We start from the raw sequence: 25211 nt of genomic DNA on the forward strand, positions 1-25211 counted from the left end.
ATGCTTTATTTTTTACTTATTCCTTGTGGGGCTTTGACAAATCTCACAAGGAATGTTGCATTTTTTGGAGGGGAAGACGTTACGATGTGTACGCAATTGGTGCAGGTGGAGATCTAGAAGTTGTGAACAAAACTGTTTTGTGCTGAGGTTCGCAGGCAGGTAAATCACTGACTGCTTTATAATGCAAACTGCAAAGCTCACAAAGTCTCTGCATTCATTCTCTCAGCAGTGCGCATACACACGGAGCTCCATGACATCATAAAGTGACTTTCATTCAGTTGTTTTTTTCTAACTTCTGTCTAGTTTTGGATCATTATTAATAAATCTGACCCACGCTGCAATTTCAAATTAGTCATTCACCAAGAAAAAAAAATACTGTTTTATAAATATTTACTGAATTTTATATTTTTTGGGTTTCATTTTTTTAGTTGGAATTAAAAGAGTCAATTTTCTGCAATTTTGTAAACCAGACAATAATTCCGCCCCTTGCACCCCTATAAACAAGATAAACATACATTTACCTACATTTAAGACATCTCATGTTTCCTTCCTTCCCTCCCCTCCTCCTCTCTGTGAGTAGTATTGTGGTATTATGATGTTAGATTCCTAAGGCAGTATCACAGTACAGTCCATAGAGAAACAACAGCAGTACAGAAATACACTGACTTGCCCAGAACCTTACATCCAGCTCAGGTGGATCACTGATGGCTTCTGGCTGTTTTTTTTCTTTTTTTTAAGCCTCTGAATATTTGGTTGCACTTTCCAAAATTGAGGAGAAAAAAAGATTCTGGAGGTAATTTAAAACTGAAATCTCCTTTCTTGTGGTGCCCTTGTAGCGCAGTGGGCTAAGGCACATCCCAAGTTCTTGCGACATCATTGGTTTGAAACCAGCTCATGACCACTGTCGCCATTTGCTCTCCTCTCACCCTTCCCATCACGTTCCACTGTGGAAAAGCTACAGGTTATAATACCACCACTGGTTTTGGTTTTGGTTATAACAAATATTAATGTAATTCAAAAGCTGATACTGTGATTTTGAAACCCTGACATTTGACTTTATATCCCATTATCGTCTTTTTGTACAACTAAAAATTAGAGAGGCATTTTTGGGGCGCATTTATTGTTAATCACTTTTGGCTCTGGAAAATTGTTTATATTGTGACATTTGTAAGATGATGATTTAACTGAAACTGTTTGAACAGATTAAGCTGTACTAACGACTTAACTGTATTAGTTTAGTGCAAAACTAATCTTTCGTTTCAAGATTCAACTCACAGCATTTGGTTGAAATTCGACCTACTTTTACTGCACCCACAACAAACAGAACTATTTCTACATAACACCCCTAATGACTACTTTTAAACATAAAGGTAATAGGAACTCGTACGCACATGCACAGACTAATTCAGGTTTCTGGTACAGATTAAGACGTGACAGAGACCACAGTGGAGTGTGATGGGAATCAAAAGCTCATTTTTAAAAATAAAAGTTTACAGAGCTTGTAGATGTTATCGATACTACTCAAGGCTTCCAGTAAATTCAGTGGCTCAACTTTCAGATATAGAGTTCTGGGCGAGAGCTGGGCCGGCAGCCGTCCGGCGTGACGTGGGTTGGTTCTGGCACTGAGGTGGCCAATTTCTGAGTGGTCTACAATCAGCTGGGGACAGCTCAGGCAGCTCGGGTTGCCCATTTTTTTCATGTTGTGCTAAGATGAAAAAGGTTCAACTATACACTATGATTTTTAGACAGTTACTATCAGGTGACAACAACTAGAGTGCCACAACCAACCCGGACGTCTCCTGTTTGAGTGATATTGTAGTGCGTGCAGTCTATAGTACAGTAGCATCAACACAATGGTCCAATAGACAGATCAGATAGAAGATATCATACAGATGGTCCAATACAGTTATAGTACAACATCTATACATTGTGCGTTTTTTTTTTGTTTGTTTTCTCATATTTTTCAAGAGATCTCAGGGGTTAAACTTGGTCACCATTACATCACTGCTGTAAGACGGGTAAGGGATTAAAAGAGTGGTGGGCAGAGCCATAGAAAAACAGTGTTTGATCTTTAGAGTCTTGCAACTTGGCGTCAGGTGTGGAGAACCACTTCTAGAGTGCAACACTGTCAGAAATAAACAGAATATGCCAGTTTAACAGGGTGGCAGTAATAGAGCAATAAAGTAGGCAAGTTTAATAATTTTGAGGTAGAGTTTTGGAGAACTTGTTCAGTGGTTCCACAAAGAGACTTTAGTTGGGCGGCCTGCCCGGTTATAATTTGCAACTCATTTTTCAATTTTTATCCGTGGACAACTGCCTCGCTCTTTGGATGAAAGGTAAGTCACTCCTAACCCTGACCCTCTAAGCCTTTCTTCCTCTATCAGCCGGCTTACTCGCCAGATCCAGGATCCGTGATGTGTTCCATGTAGGTTCATACGTTCCATTACTCAACTACATCCACCAAAAAGATTTCGTCCCACAGTCATGCGTACTCCAAGTCAGCTGTTGACAGTAATTCTTGTTCTGCTCTGAAAATCAGCTTCGACCCAGAGGTCTGCCGTATCCTTGGCAACACTGTTTTCTCACATCAAGAGGGACCTGGAGTTGACTCCATGCAGGAGTTTGTGGAGTTTACATGTCTTTACTTGTTGGGAAAGGTTTATGTAGCCATCTAGTCCCAGTAAACTCAGATACTCTTACATCATTTCCTAATTAAATAATTTTAAATAAATAATCAGAACCTGCAGCAGGTGGAGAACTGTTTCTACTGCTCCTACGTTGAGCTCACTGCAGAGCAGAACAAGGATGGCCTGTAGATGCAGCTGATTATTGCTATTTACCATGAAAATGTTTGCATTCTTTATTGTTTTTTTTTATTTTTTAAGAAAGCATGGGTGCACCTATTTTCATGTGCACGTGCATACATTTGCACGTACACATGACCCTTACTAACACCACAAATACAGTCTAACTCTGTGCGAGAGCTGTTATTCAGCAGCTGGGTCACTGTGAATAGACTGACGTGCATCCAAATACACTGACATCACTATTCAGTGTGGCTACAGGGGCAAAAAACCAGGCCAGACTGAAGAGAAGCCACAGAAACTAAACCCGAGATCGTTATCAAGTTATCCATGAGAACTTTTTGAAAAGACTTATTAATAAGTCTTATGAAACTTAAAAAAGGTAAAATATTATTTTAAACCAGAGGTAAGACTATTAACTTATCCTAGCAGCACTCCAAGGACAAAACCTCTCCCATGTTTTCTATAACAGTTGTGAATTTTGCCCAGATCTCAGTTTACCAGCTCCAAATCAATTCCACTGTCGTGCAGATGATTGAATACTGGATGATTTTTTTTTAAAGCCATCACTCTCATTAACCTTAACATATGACATTTTGTGCTTGTGGAAGTTCCCTATCTGAGTCATCCGGAGAGCCCTAAAAATTTCTAAAGAGCTGCTGCAAAGTCCTCTCGGATACCCTGACCAAACCTTCTGTCTATCCATGGCTCTGGTTCCAAAACAGGGTTAAGGGTTAAGTTAGGGATCAGGACACTGAGGACTTCAAAGGGTTAAAGGACTAAAGGGTTTACAATACTAAGGTGTTTAAGGAGTCTGGATGATGAGTTATTGAAGTTAGGCAATGACAGTCAAGGTTTACAGTAATGAGAGATTTACCGAGATACAGGAGCTGAGAGATTTATGGATGGAGAGGTTAGTATGAGTCTTATGGGTGGGCAACGTTAGGATATGACTGTGGCCTCCGTAACTATGGCAGGATCTTCTATGTCAGCTTTACTTTGGACCATCCGCAGCTCCAGCTGGGGCGGACTGGGCCTCCGACCAGGACCTGCTAACTCTGAGGGCGAGAGGGGCAGGTAAGGGTCACACAAAATTCAATTAACCCGCAAAGTTTGATTGTGCAAAGTTTGGAATCTGAAGACAGGTGTCATGAACAAACTGCCATTCATGCAACGCATTTAAAAGCAGTTATGCAGGAGAAGCCAGTAACTGATAACAACAGGAGCAGAAATCCAGACTTTATCAATGAGCTGCTGTAGTGAGGACCCATGCAGGTAAGAAATATTACTGCTAGTTTTTATTTTTACCACCCAAAATTTTTTGAAACTCTAAAGTAAGACGCTGTTTAAACTGATTTCACATAATTGTTAGTGTTTTTGTTCATGAAATTCAAACAAGGAAAGCTTTAGACGCTGATAACTAGTTCTGTTATTCTCACCATGAGCGTAGGATATGGTCCTCTGGATAACGTGATGCATCACTGAAAACGTTTTCTCACAGGCCGTCTGAGAGACAGAAAAGAAAAAACAAAACAGTAATTTATCTTTTTTCTTCCTGACTTCAAATATGTCACCTTATCTTTTATTTACTTAGCTGTATTTCCACCATATTCCTATTCCTCAAACTTTCAGTTACTTTGGACTGAGCTCCAAACAGTTTTTCTGTGTTTGTTTGTGAGTGTGTACCTTTAGGTCAGTGGGGTAGTGATGTGTCCACGCTAGCAACATAGCAGCAAACAAGTCTCCAGTTCCTACAAAGACAGCATCCACTTTGGGAACTTCTAATCGCACTCTCTGTGTTGTCCTGCTGCCATCTGGACGAACTGAACAGCACAACAGACACACAACAGGTTAAATTCCTGTATTAACTCATTCACTGCCAGCCATTGGCAGTGAATGAGTTAAACCCATTGACTCATTCACTGCCATTGACGGCTATAGACGTCAATGGCAGTGAATGAGTTAATGTCAAACTACATTCCTAATCCTGTCGCCTACCATGACGCTGGCTGCCCAATGACACCAGGAAGCGGTCTCCCAGTCTAGAGGGAAGATCAGAGGACGTAATAACCACTGTGTCTGGGCCCATCGCATGGAGGAGGTCCATTACCTACAATCAGAACATGAGATACAGAAGTATGAAGCTGGAAAAGGCAAAAAGACAAACTCTACTTTTACAGCAAGAACTAATGTTCATGTAGAGAAGAAAAACAGGATAAGTAGATATGTTACCTCTACAGCGTCTTTCTCTGTGCTGATGTTTTTCCCCGTCAATAATCTAAAACACAAGCAAACAATCACAACAGCTGCAAAATAAATAACGTGTGAAAACATAGTTGCAACAAAGACCCTGAAGACACTAAATCAAGACTCTTTCATGAACAGAACCTGATTCAGTCTGATTCTGCAGGCATACAGACAAACCAGCAGGTGGAGTAACTTCACAATAAAGCTGTGACAGATGTGAGATTCTTAAACTGCTTAATATTACTGCAAAAAAGAGGCTGTAAGGGTTAAAAAAAAAAACTTCACATGTGACTGTGGAGATCATAAAAACGTCATTTAAAACCTAAGCAGCAGATGTTACACTTTTAAGAATATATAACAAAGAATCTGATGGCTTCATCTGTTAGGTCCACTGAGTCCTACTATAAAGGAGGTAAAAATAAGGCTTTAAATCTTACCACGTTAAATGACTTAGTGCAGAAAATTGTTTTCTTATAGAGACACTAATATACATTCAAAAAGGTTTTCAAATAGTTTCATGTTTATTAATGTGATGAGAAAACAAACAGAACGCGAATGACATAATGCAAACTATTAGGACTGGGCTTCAACCACCATCTTTACTTTTCCACGAGCAGGCCGACTAACAAGAGGTTCAATTTAGCAGTTTCCATCAAAATGCTTCAAGTTCCAAATTATTCGAATTGTGTATTTTAAAGATCATTATATATAGCGTCAAGCTAAAACTGTACCTAATGTTAGCTGTTAGGCTATTATGCTGCTTTACAGGATGCACTAATCACTCTGCCTGGGTCCATCTCGTGGTCCATGACCTACAGATAATGGACCACTAAAACAGTTTGAACAGACTACAAAAACAAGATCAAAGCAACTGTCAGAATTTTTTTTCTTCTGTTGCTGAGCTGACAAATTATTTTCGACTTAATCAATCATTACTGTACTTGAATGGCACTAACCCTATTCTGCACTCTCCTGCTGGTATAACCTTTGAACTGGAGCGTGAATCAGACTTAAGCTTGTTCCAAAAACAGCAAAGCTCTAATGATGCAATCTCACTGTGTGATCTCAGGGTATAGAGGAGTGCTAAATACTAGGGCTGCACGATTAATCGTTAGAAAATCGCGATCTCGATTCATACTTATGTGCGATATCATTTCCAAATGACAACGATTTAAAAAAAAAAAAAAAAAAAGACGACGACGATTGTACCGCATTTTGATCCGGGACGTAATCTGCATGAAAACAAGCGCTCACTCTTCCTGCTCAACAAATGACAAGGGCGGAGCCTTATACCACGTGATACAGAAGCTGGCTGCTAAAATTAGCAGGGAAAAAACAACGGAGAGCACGTCAGGGATGACGAGAAAGTGACAGGAGAAAATCCGTCCCGGTCAACCACCCAAACATCAATAACGGGAACCTTATACAGCGCTTCCCTATACCCATCGAACTCCCGCAGGCACAAAGAAATTACGGAGGCTATCACTTATGACCTGACCAAAGATATGGCTCCCATCAACACTGTGCAAAACGAGGGATTTAGGAAAATGATCAACACCCTAGACAAACGCTACACAGTGCCGTCCCGCAACTATTTTTCTATTGTTGCACTACCTGCTCTATACACGCAGCGTCGAGCAACGGTGGAGACGGAATTTCAAGCAGTACAACATTTTGCAGCAACAACAAAACGTGAGACATTTGTTGTTTTTATGTTTATTTATTGTTTTTATGTTCAGTCTCAACTGTTACAAAGTTGATGTGCAGTTAATAAGTGCAATAAATATTTATACTGGAAAAGAGAATCGTGATCTCAATTCTAAGCAAAAAAATCGTGATTCTCATTTTATGCAAAATCGTGCAGCCCTACTAAATACACAGTGACAGAAGAAAGGATCCATTTTTATTTACACAACCGCTATTTATAAAGAAATATTTAGAGAGGAAATAAGTAACTGATTAAAGTAATGTATTTTCAAAGAACTCAAGTCATCTTGGATTTACAGTGCTTAAATTAAGAATACATAAAAGAGATTCTCATAAAGTGTGGAAAGAAAAATTAACAAGAAAGATAAGAGAGGATACAAGGGGAGCAAAGATGTATTTTTGGGACCACAAAATGGAAGTATTAGGTAACATAAGTGGCATTACATAAAGACCGTTTGCACCAATATACTCAGAAAATCAGAACAACTACAAAACCATTCAGGGAGAGTTTGTCTCAGACATGAGCAGAGGACCGTTGTAAGGACTCACAGAATGTGTGTGTGATTGCATCTGCTCACATGTAGCGGTCACTGTCAGGGAACCAGGCAATAAATAAATAAAATGAAATAAAAACACTCTTTATGAGACCGACTTGCTCACATTATTACATTACATTATTATTACTTTGCAGGTTACACTTAACTTGGGGATCAGGGTTCGGAATTAAGCTGTGATGATTAAACTTACCTGTAAGAGGATTGGGAATGCATTCATGTCAATGAATGTTCTTACTAGGGAACTAAAGTAATGCATTCACTTCCTGTTTAAAAGGAGTTCTTCATTCTTGCTGTCACCAAGGGCTGCTCATTGGTGACCATATGATCAACATCTAGTTTTTACCTTGCAATATAAAGCACATTGAGACAATGACCATTGTGAACTGGCACTATATAAATAAAACTAAACTCTGGCAATAATATAAGGCTTTGTTATGCAGTGATATTAGTCTACTAATCAGAAGGTGAATGAACAGATGGTCACAGAGTCGTCAAATTGTCAAGACTGAAAACACTTTTACTTACTCAGCCTCAAACTGGTTAGGAGTGATGATGTCAGCAACAGGAACCACCTTGTTCTTATAGACGGGATAAAGATTTTGAGGAACATACTGTGGAAACAGAGTCACACAAACACAGAGGACTTCATCTGTGGGCAGAGTTAATACAAAGCTTTTCTCTGATGTTTGTTTTCATGCTTTTACATGATCAACACAAACTGTCCGCATAATGTAATACATACACAATATAGACACACACACACACACACAGTAGATATATATACACACAGAGTGAGTCACTGTGTATATGTAATACTGTCAGATCACAATAATCCCTCTGTCATGAGAAATTAGTCTTGTAACACACCCACAGAACACAAACACAAATATATATATTTGTATAAACACACACACACACACACACACACACACACACACACACACACACACACACACACACACACACACACACACACACACACACACACACTTAATCCCACCCACACAAAACTGAAAGGCACAAAATTCCTTCTTAAAAACAACAGACATCAGCATGGACACACATACAACAGGGTACACGAATAATCAGTAATCTCACCATAGATCCATGATCTCCGAGGACGGGGTCACACACTGAAACGACAAAAAGATACTGAGAGTGAGAGCACACCAGCAATCAGCGCATTACATAAACACACTGCAGTGATGGGAGGCATGAAAGTGGATTTGGAGATGAGCGCATCGAAGCTGGGAATGAGACTGACAGAAAAACCTATTATCCATTTTTAAAGTATTAAAACAGAAGACCTGGAGACCCTGCTTTGGGCTATAGTGTTTATTACATATCAGTTTGGGAAATGACCAATTTAATACTTTTTTTCATTATTGGAGTCTCTGCTGTGGTGAAGGCAAAAATGTAAGTTTAGTTCTGAGGGTGGAGTTGGACATCAGGTCTTGAAAGGTAACTATGCTATAACTCTGGAACTGATCTGATCAAACATCCATCCATAAATCCATGCATCCATACATCCTCTTAACCACTTATCCAATCAGACTTTTATCCAATCCCCACTCTCCACACAAAAAAGTCACATTGAAATGTTTCCATGTGTTTCTAACTGCAGTAAAAAATGTACAACCTGTTACTGGGAAGATGTTGATGAAATAATGAACTAATAAGGCAAAGATTAAACATCCAGTAATGTTCTGATATGACAAATAAATATGTGTAATACAACCAGAAACACGCATACAATTACTCTCACTTCCATAAAACACCCATGCTGTCTTACAGTCACTGCTCTCCTATGTTATTAAAGTATGACAACATTCAAAAGCATCTCGCAGCAGCAGCAGCAGCAGCATGTAACACAGGATCTTCTATAAGTGCTTAGGTAAACACATTGTGCAAAACCCAATGTTTTTCTTATTATTTTGAGCAGAGGCAGTAAGTCTCACTGTATATCTACTATTACAGTGTCCACAGGCAAAACTGCAACAGTCTTGATTTGAGTCAAACTGAGTGGTGTGACATGAGAAAAAAATCCTTCAGGCTACAGAGTCATCCCTGGAGTGAAGTGGATCTACTTTGAATAAGCTGGTTAAATAATAAATGCCTTTGCTGCCTCACCAAAAATGTGTTTAAACTCTGATAACGAAGGCTTGGCTTGAATGTAAAAGCATTCAGCCCAGGAGCCAAACCTCTCATCTTGATAAATCTGAGACTGACCTGTGGAAGGACGCTGCGGTTGTTTTTGTCCCTCCCACTCTGTCCTCCACCACATCTACCACTCTAAAAGAAACCTGTTTTTCCTCTGAATTATTTACTTAAGTTTAAGTTGAAATCCCCAGTAAAAAGACACTTTTCTTAAAATTAATTAAAAGTATGACCAAAACAATCTGATTGCAGTTTTTGCCATAACTGAGCAGTTCTACTAACTGCAAGAATTTCCTAAAGGTAACAAAGGTTAAAGCTTTATTGCAGCCAAATGCTCAGTCACAGCAGTGGATCTTTTGTTGCATTTAATGTGATTCTTGTGCCCTTCTCACTCTGTGAAACCATGTGTTTGCTTACCGTACACCAGGTTGGGGTTGGCTCTCTTTAGCTCCTGAACAATGTCCACCACCATCTCCAAGAAGGACGTGTCTCTGGTGTACCCTGCAGACATCACACACACACACACACACACACACACACACACACACAAGGAAGAGACAGAGCAGAGAAATTATTATAGGCTGTGTATGAAAAGATTCATAACTAACTATACTTTTTGATTTCTGTTAAAAACTGTAAACTTAAACTGCTCTGTATCTCAATAATGGCACCCAGTTGAACTTAAACTTACTTAAATCCAAACCGATTCTCAGATTTACCTTAAAAAGTTTTTACAGAAGAAAATTGTGACTTCTTATCTCTTTTTTATTCCCGTGGTCAAAATTGATCTACTGCTTTGATAAATGTAGATAACATGTGTTATCTACATTTGGCACACAAGTACATGATGCTAAAAAAAAGTAAGAAGACTGCAAGGAACTTATTTAAATTTAACCTCAGGGGGATCTAAAAATCAACTCTGATTAAACTAAATTAAACTGTCCAGATATCTGCATTTTGAGCAGCGGTACATGTGAAAAAGTAGGACACCCACCTGTTAAAACATAGTCATAGTGGTGCACGTTGTTCAGTTTGATCCCCTCATAAAGAACGTGAAGCTCATCTGCTGTCAAGACCTGACCTTTCCAGTGAGAATATCCTTCAGAAAGCACAGGAGAGATGTTACTGTGTTTGCTGTGAAGAGACCAGTGGATAAAACACACTTCTCCTGCAGGGAAATGTGAGCTTTTCAACCAATTCACAACAAGTAAATCAAAGAAAGTTTAAATGAGAATCAAACATGACGTGATGTGATTAGAAAACTGTACAATGATACTTTAATTAGTCGAGCCTCTCTCTGTGTGAGTTTGCTCCAGTCCCTCTTTCAGTTTACTTCCTGTTTTATTCTGAAGGTCAGACCCTCGTGTGGTTTTCTTTCCTCCTTTATTATTTGTATTTTTTAATGTTTGCTTAGGCTCAACTGTTCCCTATTATTCCTCCCTTCCTGTCTGTGTCTATGCCCTCAGTCTTTTTCAGGGTTCACACACAGGATAACTTTTCTACCCACATTTCATAATATCTAATGTTTCATTATATCACATCTTATTCACTGACATATCAAGATTTTACATTTAATATCTCATTTCAATTAAACCTTGCAAACATCATCCAAAGGATAAGACAAACACCCTGATCATAAATTCCTGAGAAGGTCTTTGTGCCCCAGACATGTCTTTACCCCACAACCCAGAATTTGAATCTAATTGCATGAAGAACGCACACACATACATGCACGCACACACAGACACACAAACACACAGCAGACCTGATACCTGCAGACACAGTATCTGGTTAGACAGGGACAGAGTGGAGGCTAGCAGCAGGACAAAGACGTACATGCTCCACTACACACACACACACACACACACACACACACACACACACACACACACACACACACACACACACACACACACACACACACACACTGTGTTTGTGTGTTGCCTCAGCATGTGCTGAATACTGTATACAGGTGTGCATGTATGTGAAGTGGCCACAAGCATATAAGCCAGTGTGGAGGGTGTCTGTCTGCACATGACAGGTTTGCTGCAAGCTGGTGACGTCGTGGCTCCAGGTGAGTCACAGCCAGGTCACGTGGTTGTGGTGGGGGTTCTGGTTGCTAAGCAACAAGCCAGGAGAAAGCCAAAGGGGGCTAAGAAAAGAGATGAGCAGTCAGAGTGGTGTGTGCGTGAGAGGGAGGGCAAAATGAAGGCAGGCCTTCAGATAAGAGCTGCTTCTGACGTCATCGCACGCTGCTGTCGCAATTTCCCAACGCCCGCTGCTGTTTACTGCTGCGTCGCATGGCCGCTCCCAGCGTCTCTCTCTCCATCATCTCTCTCTTTGATTCATTTTCTCTCCTCTCTCCAGTTTTTTTCCTCTCTGTTCACCTTCTCTGCCCCTCTCCTCAGCCGCTCTTCTCTCCCTTTTCAGATGAAAACGTCTTCTTCAATATGTCACACCAAATTACACACTCTCCTCTGAGAAATTGCAAATGTAAGATCTGATTAAAGTCTGAGGCATTTCTGCGTTAAGGTCACTCAAACAGAATCCCACAATTGATGTGAGGACTTTTTCTTCTCTTCTCCACAACACACCGTCCTCAGCTGTATCACTGTCTACTCTGCAAGTGGATTGATAATAACAGTGAGCTTACAACCTGTGATTAGATTACTCACTCCTGGCTTTAACTCGTCCCCAAGGGTTTAAATTGAACTCCAGTAATTCTCTAAGACAAGAAATGCAAGAAAAAACTAATTTCAGAAGGACTGTGTGGAAAATTCTGGAGTTGGCTCAACTTTTCCTGCAAAACTATCCAATGTCATCCGGAAAGTGATAATGAAAAAGGTGACACTGATTCAGTAATTCACGGTAAAGGAGCTCCAGCCTGTACTGAGTGTATAAGAGAACATACTATTCAGAAGTTGGACATTTCTCTTTTGTAAATTATTTTTTGTATGTCCTATGAAATATTCTAAAGAGAAACCGGATTTCTGATTTTCGTGAGCTATAGGTGATAGTTATCTAAATTAAACCAAAAAAAGGCTTCAAATTTTTCACTGTGAGATTTCACTATATATGCACCAATAGGACCCAAAAGCAGGACACAGAAAAAGGTAAAGAAACAGAAGATAGACATTAAATAGCTATTTACAAAGATCAATCTCAGTGGGTTTGGGGTTTTCTTGAACCAGCTAACACAAAGAAAGCCTACTTAAGTTGAATCTAACCTCTCAGGTACATAAACTTTCTTTAAAGCTCACATGTCTGTCATGAAACGTGACCTAGGCAGTAGTTGAAAATACTGAAAAAGGCTGCAACAGGCAAATATAAATACCACCATCTGCTGCTGCTACATTTAAGCTCCAGGCTCGCCCACATGACACTTATCCTACAAAAACTCCTACAATTATGTTTAGCCTCAGTCTGCAACATCACCACAGGTCACTTTCACTGTTTTTAAGCTCACTATTATCTGTGTCGATAACAACTCCGTACAAAACAATCTGAGGCTGACTTCAAAGCAGTTCACTCGTCAATCAGACTTTCAGCTTACAGCTAAGTCAGCAGTAACCGTATGGAATCGGTTGCATTAAACCATAACACGAGGGGGTCGCACTGTCTTTTAGGTCACGTGAAATCAGATATGCAGATAAATTAGTTTACCACCCACAAACAAAATCAAACCTTTGTTATGATCTACTATTTCTTGACTCCACTATGAAGCAACAAGCAACAGCTGGACAAATATGTTTGTTTTCACAGCTGATTCATTCTTCAGGTTCAGTTAGCTTGGATTCCATGAAGTGGGGCCACACATCAGTGCGACAAAGGAGACACGGTGCAGATTATTCACTCACGTCTGGCAATCAGATCCAAATATTATGGCTAAATGTGACAGAGAGATGATGCAGACAGCCCAGAGGCGATGTCTGCATCATCTCTGTAACAAGATGCATCATCACTGCAATCATACAAGTTCCTTCAAATCAAATTAGTTCTGTCACAAGTACGCCTTTGCAGAAATTTTACACATCTCTTTCAATTATACTGATTAGATTTTAAACTTTGAGAGTCATCAATAAACTTTCATAATTATTTAACCCCTTAACATACAGCTAATAAGCTTAAGGATGTAAAAAAACAAAACAGTTTTACTGGAGAGCCAATTAAGCAACTTCAGATTTTCACGGCTCATATTAAAAAAATCTCATAAAAGTATAAAAATGAATTTTTCATGAAATGGGATCTTTAGATGATTCTTCTTAAAGAGAATAGAGATGGCACCAGATCAGCAGCATCATGTCCAATAAGAGAGAGACAGAGATGGAGCTTGTATAAAATGTGAATGGCGTTCATCTCCCTGCAGCTATATCTGTGTTTCCAAGCTGTTCTGGTGTCTGAGCATGCAGCCGCTGACCTCCACAGAAACTCATTTATCTGTCGAGTCGTCAGCCTCGGCACGGTCGCTGCCTCGAAGGGAACCATGTCTGTTAACACTCGCCAACACCTCATCACGACACCGAGGGAACTGACTGACTCACACACACCCACATAAAGCAGGCACGCACGAACTGAGAGATACACAGGCTAAGTCAGTGGCCTGACCTGTATGGTTGGAGAACTGGACGGAGTTGATTGAGTCCACCTCAAACCCTAAAAGCTGAAAACAGAAGACACAGAAAGAAAACAGTTGTCAGAAGATATCAGGAGAACACACTTTTACAGCTCGGCTGTGTTTTAAAGACTTCATTCTGTAGTCTCAGGCTGCTGGTGTGTCTCAGGTACCACAAGGAGTTCACTGGTGATGATGTGTGAGGCACCAGGTTATGACATTAGTGAGATATACTTATTCCTAACAAAGCTTTCATCTTTTCAAAGACCGAGAGCATTATGTCTTAACTGGAACATTGCTGGAATATTGATGCTTTCATTGTGGAGGAGTTGGACCCTCGGGCAGCACAGTGATGCCCAGTGGTTAGCTTTGTTGCCTAACAGCAAGAAGGTCCTGATCTAGCTGGGGCCTTTCTGTGCAGAGTTTGCATGTATTCTGGCTTCTCTCACGGTCCAAAGATATGCCGTTAGGGGGGGTTAGGTTAATTGGTGATTCTGAATGTGAGTGTGAATGGCTGTTTGTCAGTCTGTGTTAGCCCTGCGACAGACTGGCAGTGTACTAGAACAATTATTAAAAAGATTTAGAAATATGGTCATTACATCGTCATGATTCCATCACCATGTTTGGTTTGCATATTAAAATATTTAATCTGAGTTTTCTCCACAAGTAAGGGTTTATTGGTTGCGACAAAGCAGTAATTGCCCACCTTTGAGCAGTGGGAGAAATTATCTGTGATGACTTAACCAAGTTAATTTTCTTCATGAAAGCAGAACAAGAACAGAAGGGCAGACACATTGGTTTCTGGGTGAACAGTTTGATTGAGTTTAATGTATAATGTGTTACTTCTCCATTGTGTCAAGTCAACCTCAAAGAGAGGATAGTCATTTGTCATTTTTAATGCAAAGGCTCACTAAAGAACAGTCCTTCTCAGGTTGACTTTGGCGGTTCAGTTGTAGCTAACTAGATAGCCTCAGTGCCTTTGTTTTGTGTTTGTGATATTAAATCAACATAGTAAAGCTGCAAAATAATGAGCTGAAAATACTTTAGTACTGTAAAGTTGAACATGAAAAAGTCAAACTGCAATGGAGGGAAAAAGAAACACACTGTTAGACTTCATTTAACCTTGATGGATATACAGACATCGTCTAAATGTAACTTCTGCTGAAGTCTGCACACAGATCTGCAAGAAACAGCTCGTGGTGTCCTCACTCTCTCTGTTTCTTAACAGATTTGTTTTTATAAATTACCCCAGAGAGAGAGAGAGAGAGAGAGAGACACCCACACATGGCTCATCCACGTGCTGAGTTAATTGTTATCTGAATGTCTTTATTTTAATTGAGCTAAAGCTGGCAGAGTGAATGAGGTCTTTGTTCTTTTCAACTGACTGTGACTTTGAGATACAAGAATCCTCTTTCAGAGAAGAGCCCCTCCACCCACCCAGGAACACAGTGTAGATATTAACTTTGACCTTGTACGGGTTTCTGAAAGGTGAGACACTGTATTTATTTCAGCAGCGTGAAGCATTCAGAAAACACGATTAACATGCAGAACAATTCACTGCAGTCACATTACACTCCTGTGCACACAGAACTGAATGAATTATGACCTTTTTTGATATATTAATATTTGCATTATCCTTCAAGGAGAGTCTTCTGTTGTCCTAACTTACAGGACTGTCAGTGATCATGTTACACTTTAAACCTCAAGTGATCGTTGCCTTGCCAAAATATTTAATACAAATTTCCTAAATAAAGCGAGGTAAATGGCTAAATGTGGCAATGAAAATTGCTCCCTGTGTAGCTACAGAGCAGATTTCCAAAAGGGATCAAGCCCACTGTTGTCTGGACATCCTGGTGTCCCTCTCTGTCTCTCTACCTGGAGCCAGTAGTTGCCTTTACAGACGAAAACACCTGCTAGTCTGGGACTAACTTCCTACTGGATGTCCCTGACTCCCCTACCCCAAACACTCTATTTCCCCCTCTTAAAAAACAGTTTTTAATGTTAAAATAATCCAAATTGTAATTACTGATCAAAGCAAATTCGACTGCAGTTTCTCTATAATCAAACAACTGCTGCTGTTTGACTTGTTATTGTATATTTTTAATCTAAATATCATACTAGTATTTTGGTTTACTGCAAAGTACATGCTGTCCAAGAAGTCTGTGCTTCAGTTCTGATAAACACTCATTCATTTTACAGTGGGGCAAAAAAGTATTTAGTCAGCCACCGATTGTGCAAGTTCCCCCACCTAAAATGATGACAGAGGTCAGTAATTTGCACCAGAGGTACACTTCAACTGTGAGAGACAGAATGTGAAAAAAAATCCATGAATTCACATGGTAGGATTTGTAAAGAATTTATTCGTAAATCAGGGTGGAAAATAAGTATTTGGTCAATAACAAAAATACAACTCAATACTTTGTAACATAACCTTTGTTGGCAATAACAGAGGTCAAACGTTTACTATAGGTCTTTACCTGGTTTGCACACACAGTAGCTGGTATTTTGGCCCATTCCTCCATGCAGATCTTCTCGAGAGCAGTGATGTTTTGGGGCTGTCGCCGAGCAACACGGACTTTCAACTCCCGCCACAGATTTTCTATGGGGTTGAGGTCTGGAGACTGGCTAGGCCACTCCAGGACTTTCAAATGCTTCTTACGGAGCCACTCCTTTGTTGCCCGGGCGGTGTGTTTTGGATCATTGTCATGTTGGAAGACCCAGCCTCGTTTCATCTTCAAAGTTCTCACTGATGGAAGGAGGTTTTGGCTCAAAATCTCACGATACATGGCCCCATTCATTCTGTCCTTAACACGGATCAGTCGTCCTGTCCCCTTGGCAGAAAAACAGCCCCATAGCATGATGTTTCCACCCCCATGCTTCACAGTAGGTATGGTGTTCTTGGGATGCAACTCAGTATTCTTCTTCCTCCAAACACGACGAGTTGAGTTTATACCAAAAAGTTCTACTTTGGTTTCATCTGACCACATGACATTCTCCCAATCCTCTGCTGTATCATCCATGTGCTCTCTGGCAAACTTCAGACGGGCCTGGACATGCACTGGCTTCAGCAGCGGAACACGTCTGGCACTGCGGGATTTGATTCCCTGCCGTTGTAGTGTGTTACTGATGGTGACCTTTGTTACTTTGGTCCCAGCTCTCTGCAGGTCATTCACCAGGTCCCCCCGTGTGGTTCTGGGATCTTTGCTCACCGTTCTCATGATCATTTTGACCCCACGCGATGAGATCTTGCGTGGAGCCCCAGATCGAGGGAGATTATCAGTGGTCTTGTATGTCTTCCATTTTCTGATGATTGCTCCCACAGTTGATTTTTTCACACCAAGCTGCTTGCCTATTGTAGATTCACTCTTCCCAGTCTGGTGCAGGTCTACAATACTTTTCCTGGTGTCCTTCAAAAGCTCTTTGGTCTTGGCCATGGCGGAGTTTGGAGTCTGACTGTTTGAAGCTGTGGACAGGTGTCTTTTATACAGATGATGAGTTCAAACAGGTGCCATTCATACAGGTAACGAGTGGGGGACAGAAAAGCTTCTTACGGAAGACGTTACAGGTCTGTGAGAGCCAGAGATTTTCCTTGTTTGAGGTGACCAAATACTTATTTTCCACCCTAATTTACGAATAAATTCTTTACAAATCCTACCATGTGAATTCATGGATTTTTTTTCACATTCTGTCTCTCACAGTTGCAGTGTACCTCTGGTGCAAATTACTGACCTCTGTCATCATTTTAAGTGGGGGAACTTGCACAATCGGTGGCTGACTAAATACTTTTTTGCCCCACTGTATGTAACTTTCACAATAAGTTGTTTGCTATTTTTACATTATAAGAAAATTAATAAACAATTGCCCCATAACTTTAACGTTTCAATATCAATGTAAAATAATATGCAGAACATTTGCAGCATTTTGGACTGCATGTACCTAAAAAAACATGGCAGCTTTGAGCATAACGCTACTTTCAATCCTATTCAAGATATAAGACTGTTGTTACTCATAGTAGTAGTGGGTGTGGTCAATAAATGCATGATGAGGTTGGATTTTACCATTTAGGAATTCTTTCAGCTTCAGTTTTCAAATTTCAGTCAATTCAGAAGTGATTTTGAGCTTCCAGCCTATCACCTCCCGTCTGTTTCTTTGCTGTGACTACACAAACTGTCACTGACATTTATCGCAGCGTGTTCTTTTGCCTCAGCGTGGATCCAAATTGGCCGTTGATGCAAAACCGTGTATTTACAGCGGATGTACATGGGTGGGTCTAAGAATATGTTATTTAGGTCACATCTTCCCGTGCTCTATTCATGGGCCTCAAGTCACTGACAGACTGTTTGCACCGCTGCTGACGGGAAAGCTTTCACTCAAGGCGAGGATCTTAACAGATTTAAAAAAATGAAACATTTTGCCTTCTTGGAGAAAAGCTTTTGGTAAATTCCCCCTGCGAGGAAGCCCCTTTCACAGCTGACGAAAGACGAGTTCAATTAACGAGTTGCACTTCTGGCTCATCACATCTGAGGCAACACAACAGCTAATTTTACTGCATCGTGACTTCGCTGGCACCATCCTTCTGCAATGACTGTTCAGTTCAGTTTGATTTATATAACAGAGTGAGAAATAAAAGTCAGCTTTTCTCCCCTATTTGGAAATGCCCATACCTGTGGGTGCATGTCACTAAAGTCTGATATAACTTAAAAGTTGTATAATAAGGATCACTTATTCCACTTTAACTGCTACACTCTTCTCTTGTGCAGTTACTCTGGACATTATTTTTGAAAGAACTATTCCTTTCCACTTCTGGCACTTAAAAGAAATCAAGATGTAAAATTTATATGTACTCATTATTTTTTAATGTTAAAAAAAAATCGCTATTTGATATTATGGAGGATGCCAGTGCCCTTGAATGCTGTTTCTATGTGAAAGCTGAAGCTTTAACTTTAAGGCAGCCTGTCTCCATCTTTTCTGACGTCATTAGGAGGAATCCTGTGGCAGCCAATCAGAGCCCTGCTTTCTCATGTTGCCGTCTCCCGGCTGCTGACATGCCACAGATTCTCTGTCGTGACAAGAGAGAGGGATGCCCGGCACGCTCGCTGACATCATTGTCATCACCATCATCATCTTCTTCTCTCTGATCTGTGACACCAGCTGAATCATGGTTGTTACTGTGCATGGTGAGACTTTCTCCTTCATTGACCTGTGGGTTTTCCATTGAAGTCTAAATTTAACACACTGCCCTTTTTTTAATTAATTAATTTTTGCTTATGTCCACAAGCATCAGCAGTGGTTCATTCACACAGTCTGTCTGCCGCAATCACCATCCAGACACACTCATTATACACACTGGCACCATGAGCAGCTCCTAGAAAATGTATGTTCTTGCAGACTCTTGATATTCTAACACAAATGCTGGCTCTCTTAGCAAGGCTTATCAGTGTATTCATAATGGACACCATGTTCAAGCATGAGCGTGTTAATTATTGCACCAGGACACTCTGCATTGCAGAACAATATCAATTTTGTAATTCTTTCATCAGATCTGGGACCATATGTCTCAGACACTCGGGTGAAGAGAGATGCTAAGCGGTTAACTGATCACCACCTGGTGAGTTGGATCAGGTGGCAGAGGAGGATAGTGGACAGCCCTGGTGCACCCAAACCTAAACCTATTGTGCAGGTGCACTGAGAGAATCCAGCAGAGGCAGAGGCGCTGGTCCACAAAATCTTCAATTCCCACCTTCAGCAGAACTTCAAAAGCATTACAATGAATATCAGAGACATTGAGACTGAATAGACCATATTTTGTACCTCCACTGCCGAGGCAACTGCACAGAATTGCAGCCACAAAGTAGTGGATGCCTGTTATTGAAATAGTCCCTAAACCAGATGGTGAAAGGATCCATCATGCTCAAGAACGAGTTGTACTGGGCTTGGTTACCCGGAGGTATATCAGAGGTAGCTGACAGATAGCAGCAAGCTAAGAGTGTGGCTCTGACAGCAGCTGAAGCAAAAACATGCATGTGGGAGGATCTTTGTGAGGCCATGAAAGAGTTTAAGTTGGTTTCAGGCAATTCAAAAGGGGAAAGTAATGCTCCAATCACAAAAACAGACAGGTGAGGTGGTTCAGGTATCTGACTAGGATGCCTCCTGGGCTGAGGTGTTCCAAGCATGCCCTGTCAGGAAGCACCAGGGTAGACTCCAGGCACAGTGAGTAAATCTTTCAGCTGGTCAAGGAATGCCTTAGTATTCCCCCCAAATGAGCTGATGGAGGTGGCTAAAGAGAGGGATCTGAGCATCTCAGCTAACGCTGCATTACCATTGTGTTATAAAATAATATTAAGGAGAAACTGAAGAAAAAAAACAACCTACAACCCAGCAAATTTGTTACCTATTCAGACGTTTATCATGAATCCAAAACATCAGTCTTGAAAACTTAGGGACAAGTGTCAGTGATCCTACTCACCTAAGCTGTAAGCAGCCATAATGACAATTTTTTACAGTACACTTTACATTGCACTAGTTAAGACTGCTTTAGTATTAGCCTTGTATAAACAGGCTTAACCAGGCGTAGTAGTTGAACATTAGTGTCTCTACTGGACTCTGGTGACATGCACCAAAGCCTACAAGTCACTGGGATAACCGCAAAATTCACCCTGGGGTAATGCAAGCTAAAAATAAACCTGAACCTTCTTACAACAAGCTCCAGTCTTTCAGGGTGATGTACTGTACTGTTGGCCGATAACGCCTCACTACCACTACTGACTGCATCACTACTGGCACACTAAAATTATAACCATCCTCAGTGTAATCAAGATAATCACAGGCTCAAAGCAATCCGTCTGCATCATCCTATGTCCTGGTTTAAATGTGCTATACAGTAAATAAAGGTGATATACTGTAAACATCAGAGATCCTAAAGGAAAAGATTTTCACTGTCAGTTGATGGCAAGAACACTAGGTCTCTAGGTCTCACATATCAAATTAACTATAAAGGACCAACTTTAGACTCTAGATTCAAACGGTGCATTATGTGAAACAAAAGAGGAAAATTTCTTAGGAAAAAAGAAAAAATGGCAGATGTACAAAAAGGCAAATTTAAGATAAAAAATGCCAAGTTCACAAGAAGCAGGGAAACTGACAAGAAAATTGTACAATGGCATTTCTTAACTTCTGAAGAAGTAAAGTTGGAAAGAAATTAACATACTTGAAATCCTAGTTAGATAAATAACTCTAACAAAATGCTACGAGGACACCAAACCAACCAACATCTTTCCAATGTTGTGATGAGGCAGCCACATTATAATGTGTAATGAAATGATTTTCATTTTATGAATCTGGAAAAAAAAAAGTCCGACCTGAGCAATTCAGAACCAGCTGAACATTTGTTATGATCAGCTAACAAATGTTATATATCATATGATATCCAAAGACCATTACAAAAAAAATTACCTTCACAGTACGAAGACTTTCTGAGTTACAGGCTATTAATCTGCCTAGTTTTTTTTTTCTTCAAAACATCTTAAGTACAAGATACTGCTGCATTAAACTTTCATTTTACATTTATTAAACAGCATGTGGTTTGTTATCAGACAAAACTCTGTCACAGCAAAGTTGTTCCCACTGTTAAATAAGTTGCTCTACAACCTTTATCATTAGTGCAACACTTTGTGATTAAGACAACTTCCAGCTTCCTTTTACCTCCCTATTGGGCTTGAGTACTGTTAATACTTAACACTATTCAATGATGGTGATAGGACTACTGGTGGGATGTAACGTAGTACTTCTGCTCAATTCTTTTGTGTGGTACGTTAATAAACTACTTAGCAATTACTATCATAGTTAGCCCAAAAAATCATGGAATCATGGTGTCTAACCAGGTATGGCCATCAAGTACAAAATTATCTTACAATTTTTAGCAAATCTGTGATAACAGTATTTCTGCTGATATAAAAACTCTCTGACTTTTAAGTAAAAGTATAACACAACTGTTTAATTTAATAAAAAAGTATGTCACATAAAAACATTTCACCAAAACAATTAAATGCAGTTCCCGCTCATGGTGTCGCTTACCACCAATACATTTATTAAACTACAAGGTTCCAGTCCAGTTGACCTTCATCAGGTAGATGATTGTAATTTAACAACCTAAATGTATCAGCAATAAGCATTTTTCTTTCACCTGTTACACACACAGGTGAACAGAGATTTTGAATTAATAGCTTGTCCCTAATAAAACTAAAATGAAATATATATTCTACCCGGGATGGTGTATCTTGGGTCAAGCTTTTCAACCAGTTTCCTAAAGCCCTACTTTGCCACACCATGTAACCACATCAGTAAATTACATCCATTTTGCTCCTCCTGACACTTGGAGTACAGCTCCAAGTGTCTTTCCAACTGTGTCCTTGTTGTTATTATAACTACCCTTTTACTAAATTTCTCTCAGTTTCAGACATGTGTGCGCTTGTCTTGTGTTATATCAGGGTACCACTGATATAACACTGTATAACCATGTAAATAAAATTTTCAGTATTACTGTGAATGATGAGACGTGGTGCAGCTAATAGCTATGACTGCCTTCTTTCATTTGCCTTCTTTGTATTGATGAAACTCGTTACATCTACTTTGACCTATTGTAATTATTAATTATCAAGTTCTCCCTGAAAAGCCTTGATCTCAAATAGAGGCCATATTTCTCCAATATCAGCCTCTTTCCAGACTGCAGGCTTATTTGCAGTTCCTACAGTTTCCAAAAGTTGAATGGAAGGCAGAGCCTTGAGCGATCAGGATCCTCTGCTGTGGAAGCAGCTTCCAGTTTGGATTCAGGAGACAAACACTTTTGTTTGTTTCCAGTTCCTGAGCCAATTTCTGCGGGAGGTATTTTCCTGGTAAATGGGAGTTCTTTGTTCCCATTGTCACCAAGTTCTTGCACATCATTTGCGGTTTGTTCTGTGGTGTTGTTGGTCTTTCTACTTCTACTACTTTAAATTTTACAAATGATACTCTGCATCATTTATATTAAAGCTTTGGTTACCTATTATGTTCCAGAATTGAAACTAGAAATATAAAGGTATATTATGCAGTATTATTATAGAAAAGGTACCCAGCAGATGCACTAATGTATCGTATGCTATTCTGCACAAGGAGTCCTGTTACTTAAGTTTTATTTTGATCAAAAACTTCTATAGCATTACTTCAGTCAGATTAATACTTTGATTATGACTTTTAGCTATATCAATATAAATAAAGGGCTTGAAAATCATGCCCAATCATTTCTTTATTTTAATTCTGGCTCAATATTCACACTTGCTTTCCTTAAGGAAATCTAATGTCAGGGGGTGCAATCCAATTCACAAGGAAGACTTTCAAATTGTAGTAAAGCAGGGTATAGTTTAAGGGTTTTTTCACTGCGATATTTGTTTTGTAATGACAATAATAGGACATATTATAACTGCACTGGTTTTGTATGCAAATCCTCAGGCTGTTGATCACTGTTGGATGATTCATTCAAAAAGTACTGGTAGGCTACACGTTTTTATACAGCTTAAATATACAGCCTCGTGTTTTCTCTCCACGGATTATGATGAAGAACACCTTGCTCCATTATCGGACACCCTCAATGACATGTGTCGCGCCGCAATTTCTCTAGCAGATAACGACTTTCCTCTTCATTTGGTGGCTAAATGTGCAGATAACGAAGACGCTGGTAGAAAAAAACACCTCTGCTGATTAACATTCCCATCTCTGATAAGGATGCACAGGTTTGGGGGGGTATTATGCACGACACCTGTCGTCGCGGCTGTCCCTCAATATCTGGGCTACTACACAGTTATTTTTAGATTCTCGTTGCACATCTAACATCGCCGTCGATTATGTCCGCTTTTCACTCTCACAGCTGGGAAATTACAACTAACCGGAGCCATAAATAAACGCATCCAAGACTGTACTAACTTTCCACCATCTAATTAGCCATTTACACGTTCCTGTTTGGCGCTGATAAGAGTGTCGCAGTCGGATTTTGTTGGCAAAGGGCAGTGAAACACGTCAGACAGGGTCGTGTCCGATAACGAGCGTCTGGTCGCTCGTTGTCCGAAAACGGGTGCATGCAAATTGTATTTACCTGTAACGGGAAAGAGGCGCTCTTGTTGCCCACATATCCCCGGACTACATGGCTCTGTATGGACAGGACGCGGCATTCCATGGCGGCTCCCGGTCAGCCGAGGAAGAGATGCAGATAAATATTCTCCGTTATTCGACGAGAGTCACGTCTTCACATAACAACACCGGGAAAACACAGTTTGAACGCAACGACCGCACCGCCGGTAGGGAAAGAGGAAACGGTAGTTAGCCTGCTGGCTAGCGGCTGTGCGCGCGCGTACGTCTGTGTGAGCGCTGGTTGTAGCCGGAGCCCTTAACGAGTGATGGAGAGCGGTGACGTCGGGAGGTGGAGAGAGGGGTGTCGCGCGGATACGCCAATGATACACACGCGCGCGCACACACAAACAGCGGGAACCGTTTTATTTACAGTAAGCGCTGTGTGTACTTTGTGCAGTGTTGATATCAAAGTCCTTCGTGTGTTGACCCAGGCAACCGAACGGTCGCGCGCAGCAAGGACAAAATTTACACACATACACGCACGCGCGCTCGCCGTAATTCTACACAGGCATTCTGTGTGACCGCCTAACGACTGACGTCAACACCACTAGCGCATCCCCGTCAGCACAGCTGGATTTGAATGAATGAGCTCTTATTTTTTCTATTTAGTTCTATTTAATTCTATTCTGTATACAGCCGAATTATTGTGGATAACATTTTACATTAACTTATTATTCAGATGCAGGGTAAAATAAATGATTAACACGTAAATGGCCAAAGCAAGAGCAAAATTTAGGATTTGGATTTTTTTTAGGATGTAGTTTGGTGCTGTGTTCTTTTTTTTTGGCGTTTTATGACTCACACCATCTCTATGACAGAGTCGTGACTGAGGGATGGTGGGTGGGGGCTGGGGGTTTGAAGTGACAAGTGCTGCTTCTGTCACCACATGCCAAAACTGAGAGAGGCAACACAGAAAAAGATAGCTCACATATGCAGAGAATACAGAGAAATGTGAGGGTGTAAGGTGCA

At 40.4% G+C, this 25211-nt stretch overlaps 1 protein-coding gene across 3 annotated transcripts; it reads right to left on the reverse strand.

The window, feature by feature from the left end:
- Positions 1–1810: 1810 nt before the first annotated feature.
- On the reverse strand, positions 1811–25054 carry LOC146655238 (pyridoxal kinase-like). 3 transcript variants are annotated; one of them, XM_085427140.1, is made up of 11 exons: positions 24208–25054; positions 14078–14132; positions 10467–10571; positions 9890–9973; positions 8414–8448; positions 7841–7893; positions 5037–5082; positions 4803–4914; positions 4491–4627; positions 4244–4310; positions 1811–3862 (listed from the first exon to the last, which is right to left on the reverse strand). In XM_085427140.1, exons 1-11 carry the CDS (start codon positions 24286–24288, stop codon positions 3747–3749), a joined length of 891 nt encoding a protein of 296 aa, XP_085283266.1. In that variant the 5' UTR covers positions 24289–25054; the 3' UTR covers positions 1811–3746. The 3 variants fall into 3 exon arrangements, with proteins under 3 accessions (XP_085283266.1, XP_085283265.1, XP_085283267.1); XM_085427139.1 differs by having other exon boundaries at positions 7841–7926; positions 24208–24969; XM_085427141.1 differs by lacking the exon at positions 14078–14132 and having other exon boundaries at positions 7841–7926.
- Positions 25055–25211: the final 157 nt, after the last annotated feature.

Source organism: Rhamphochromis longiceps, linkage group LG13, assembly GCF_057381845.1.
Source record: "Rhamphochromis longiceps isolate RC_006_pf linkage group LG13, R_longiceps_female_GT1.1, whole genome shotgun sequence".
NCBI lineage: Eukaryota > Metazoa > Chordata > Actinopteri > Cichliformes > Cichlidae > Rhamphochromis > Rhamphochromis longiceps.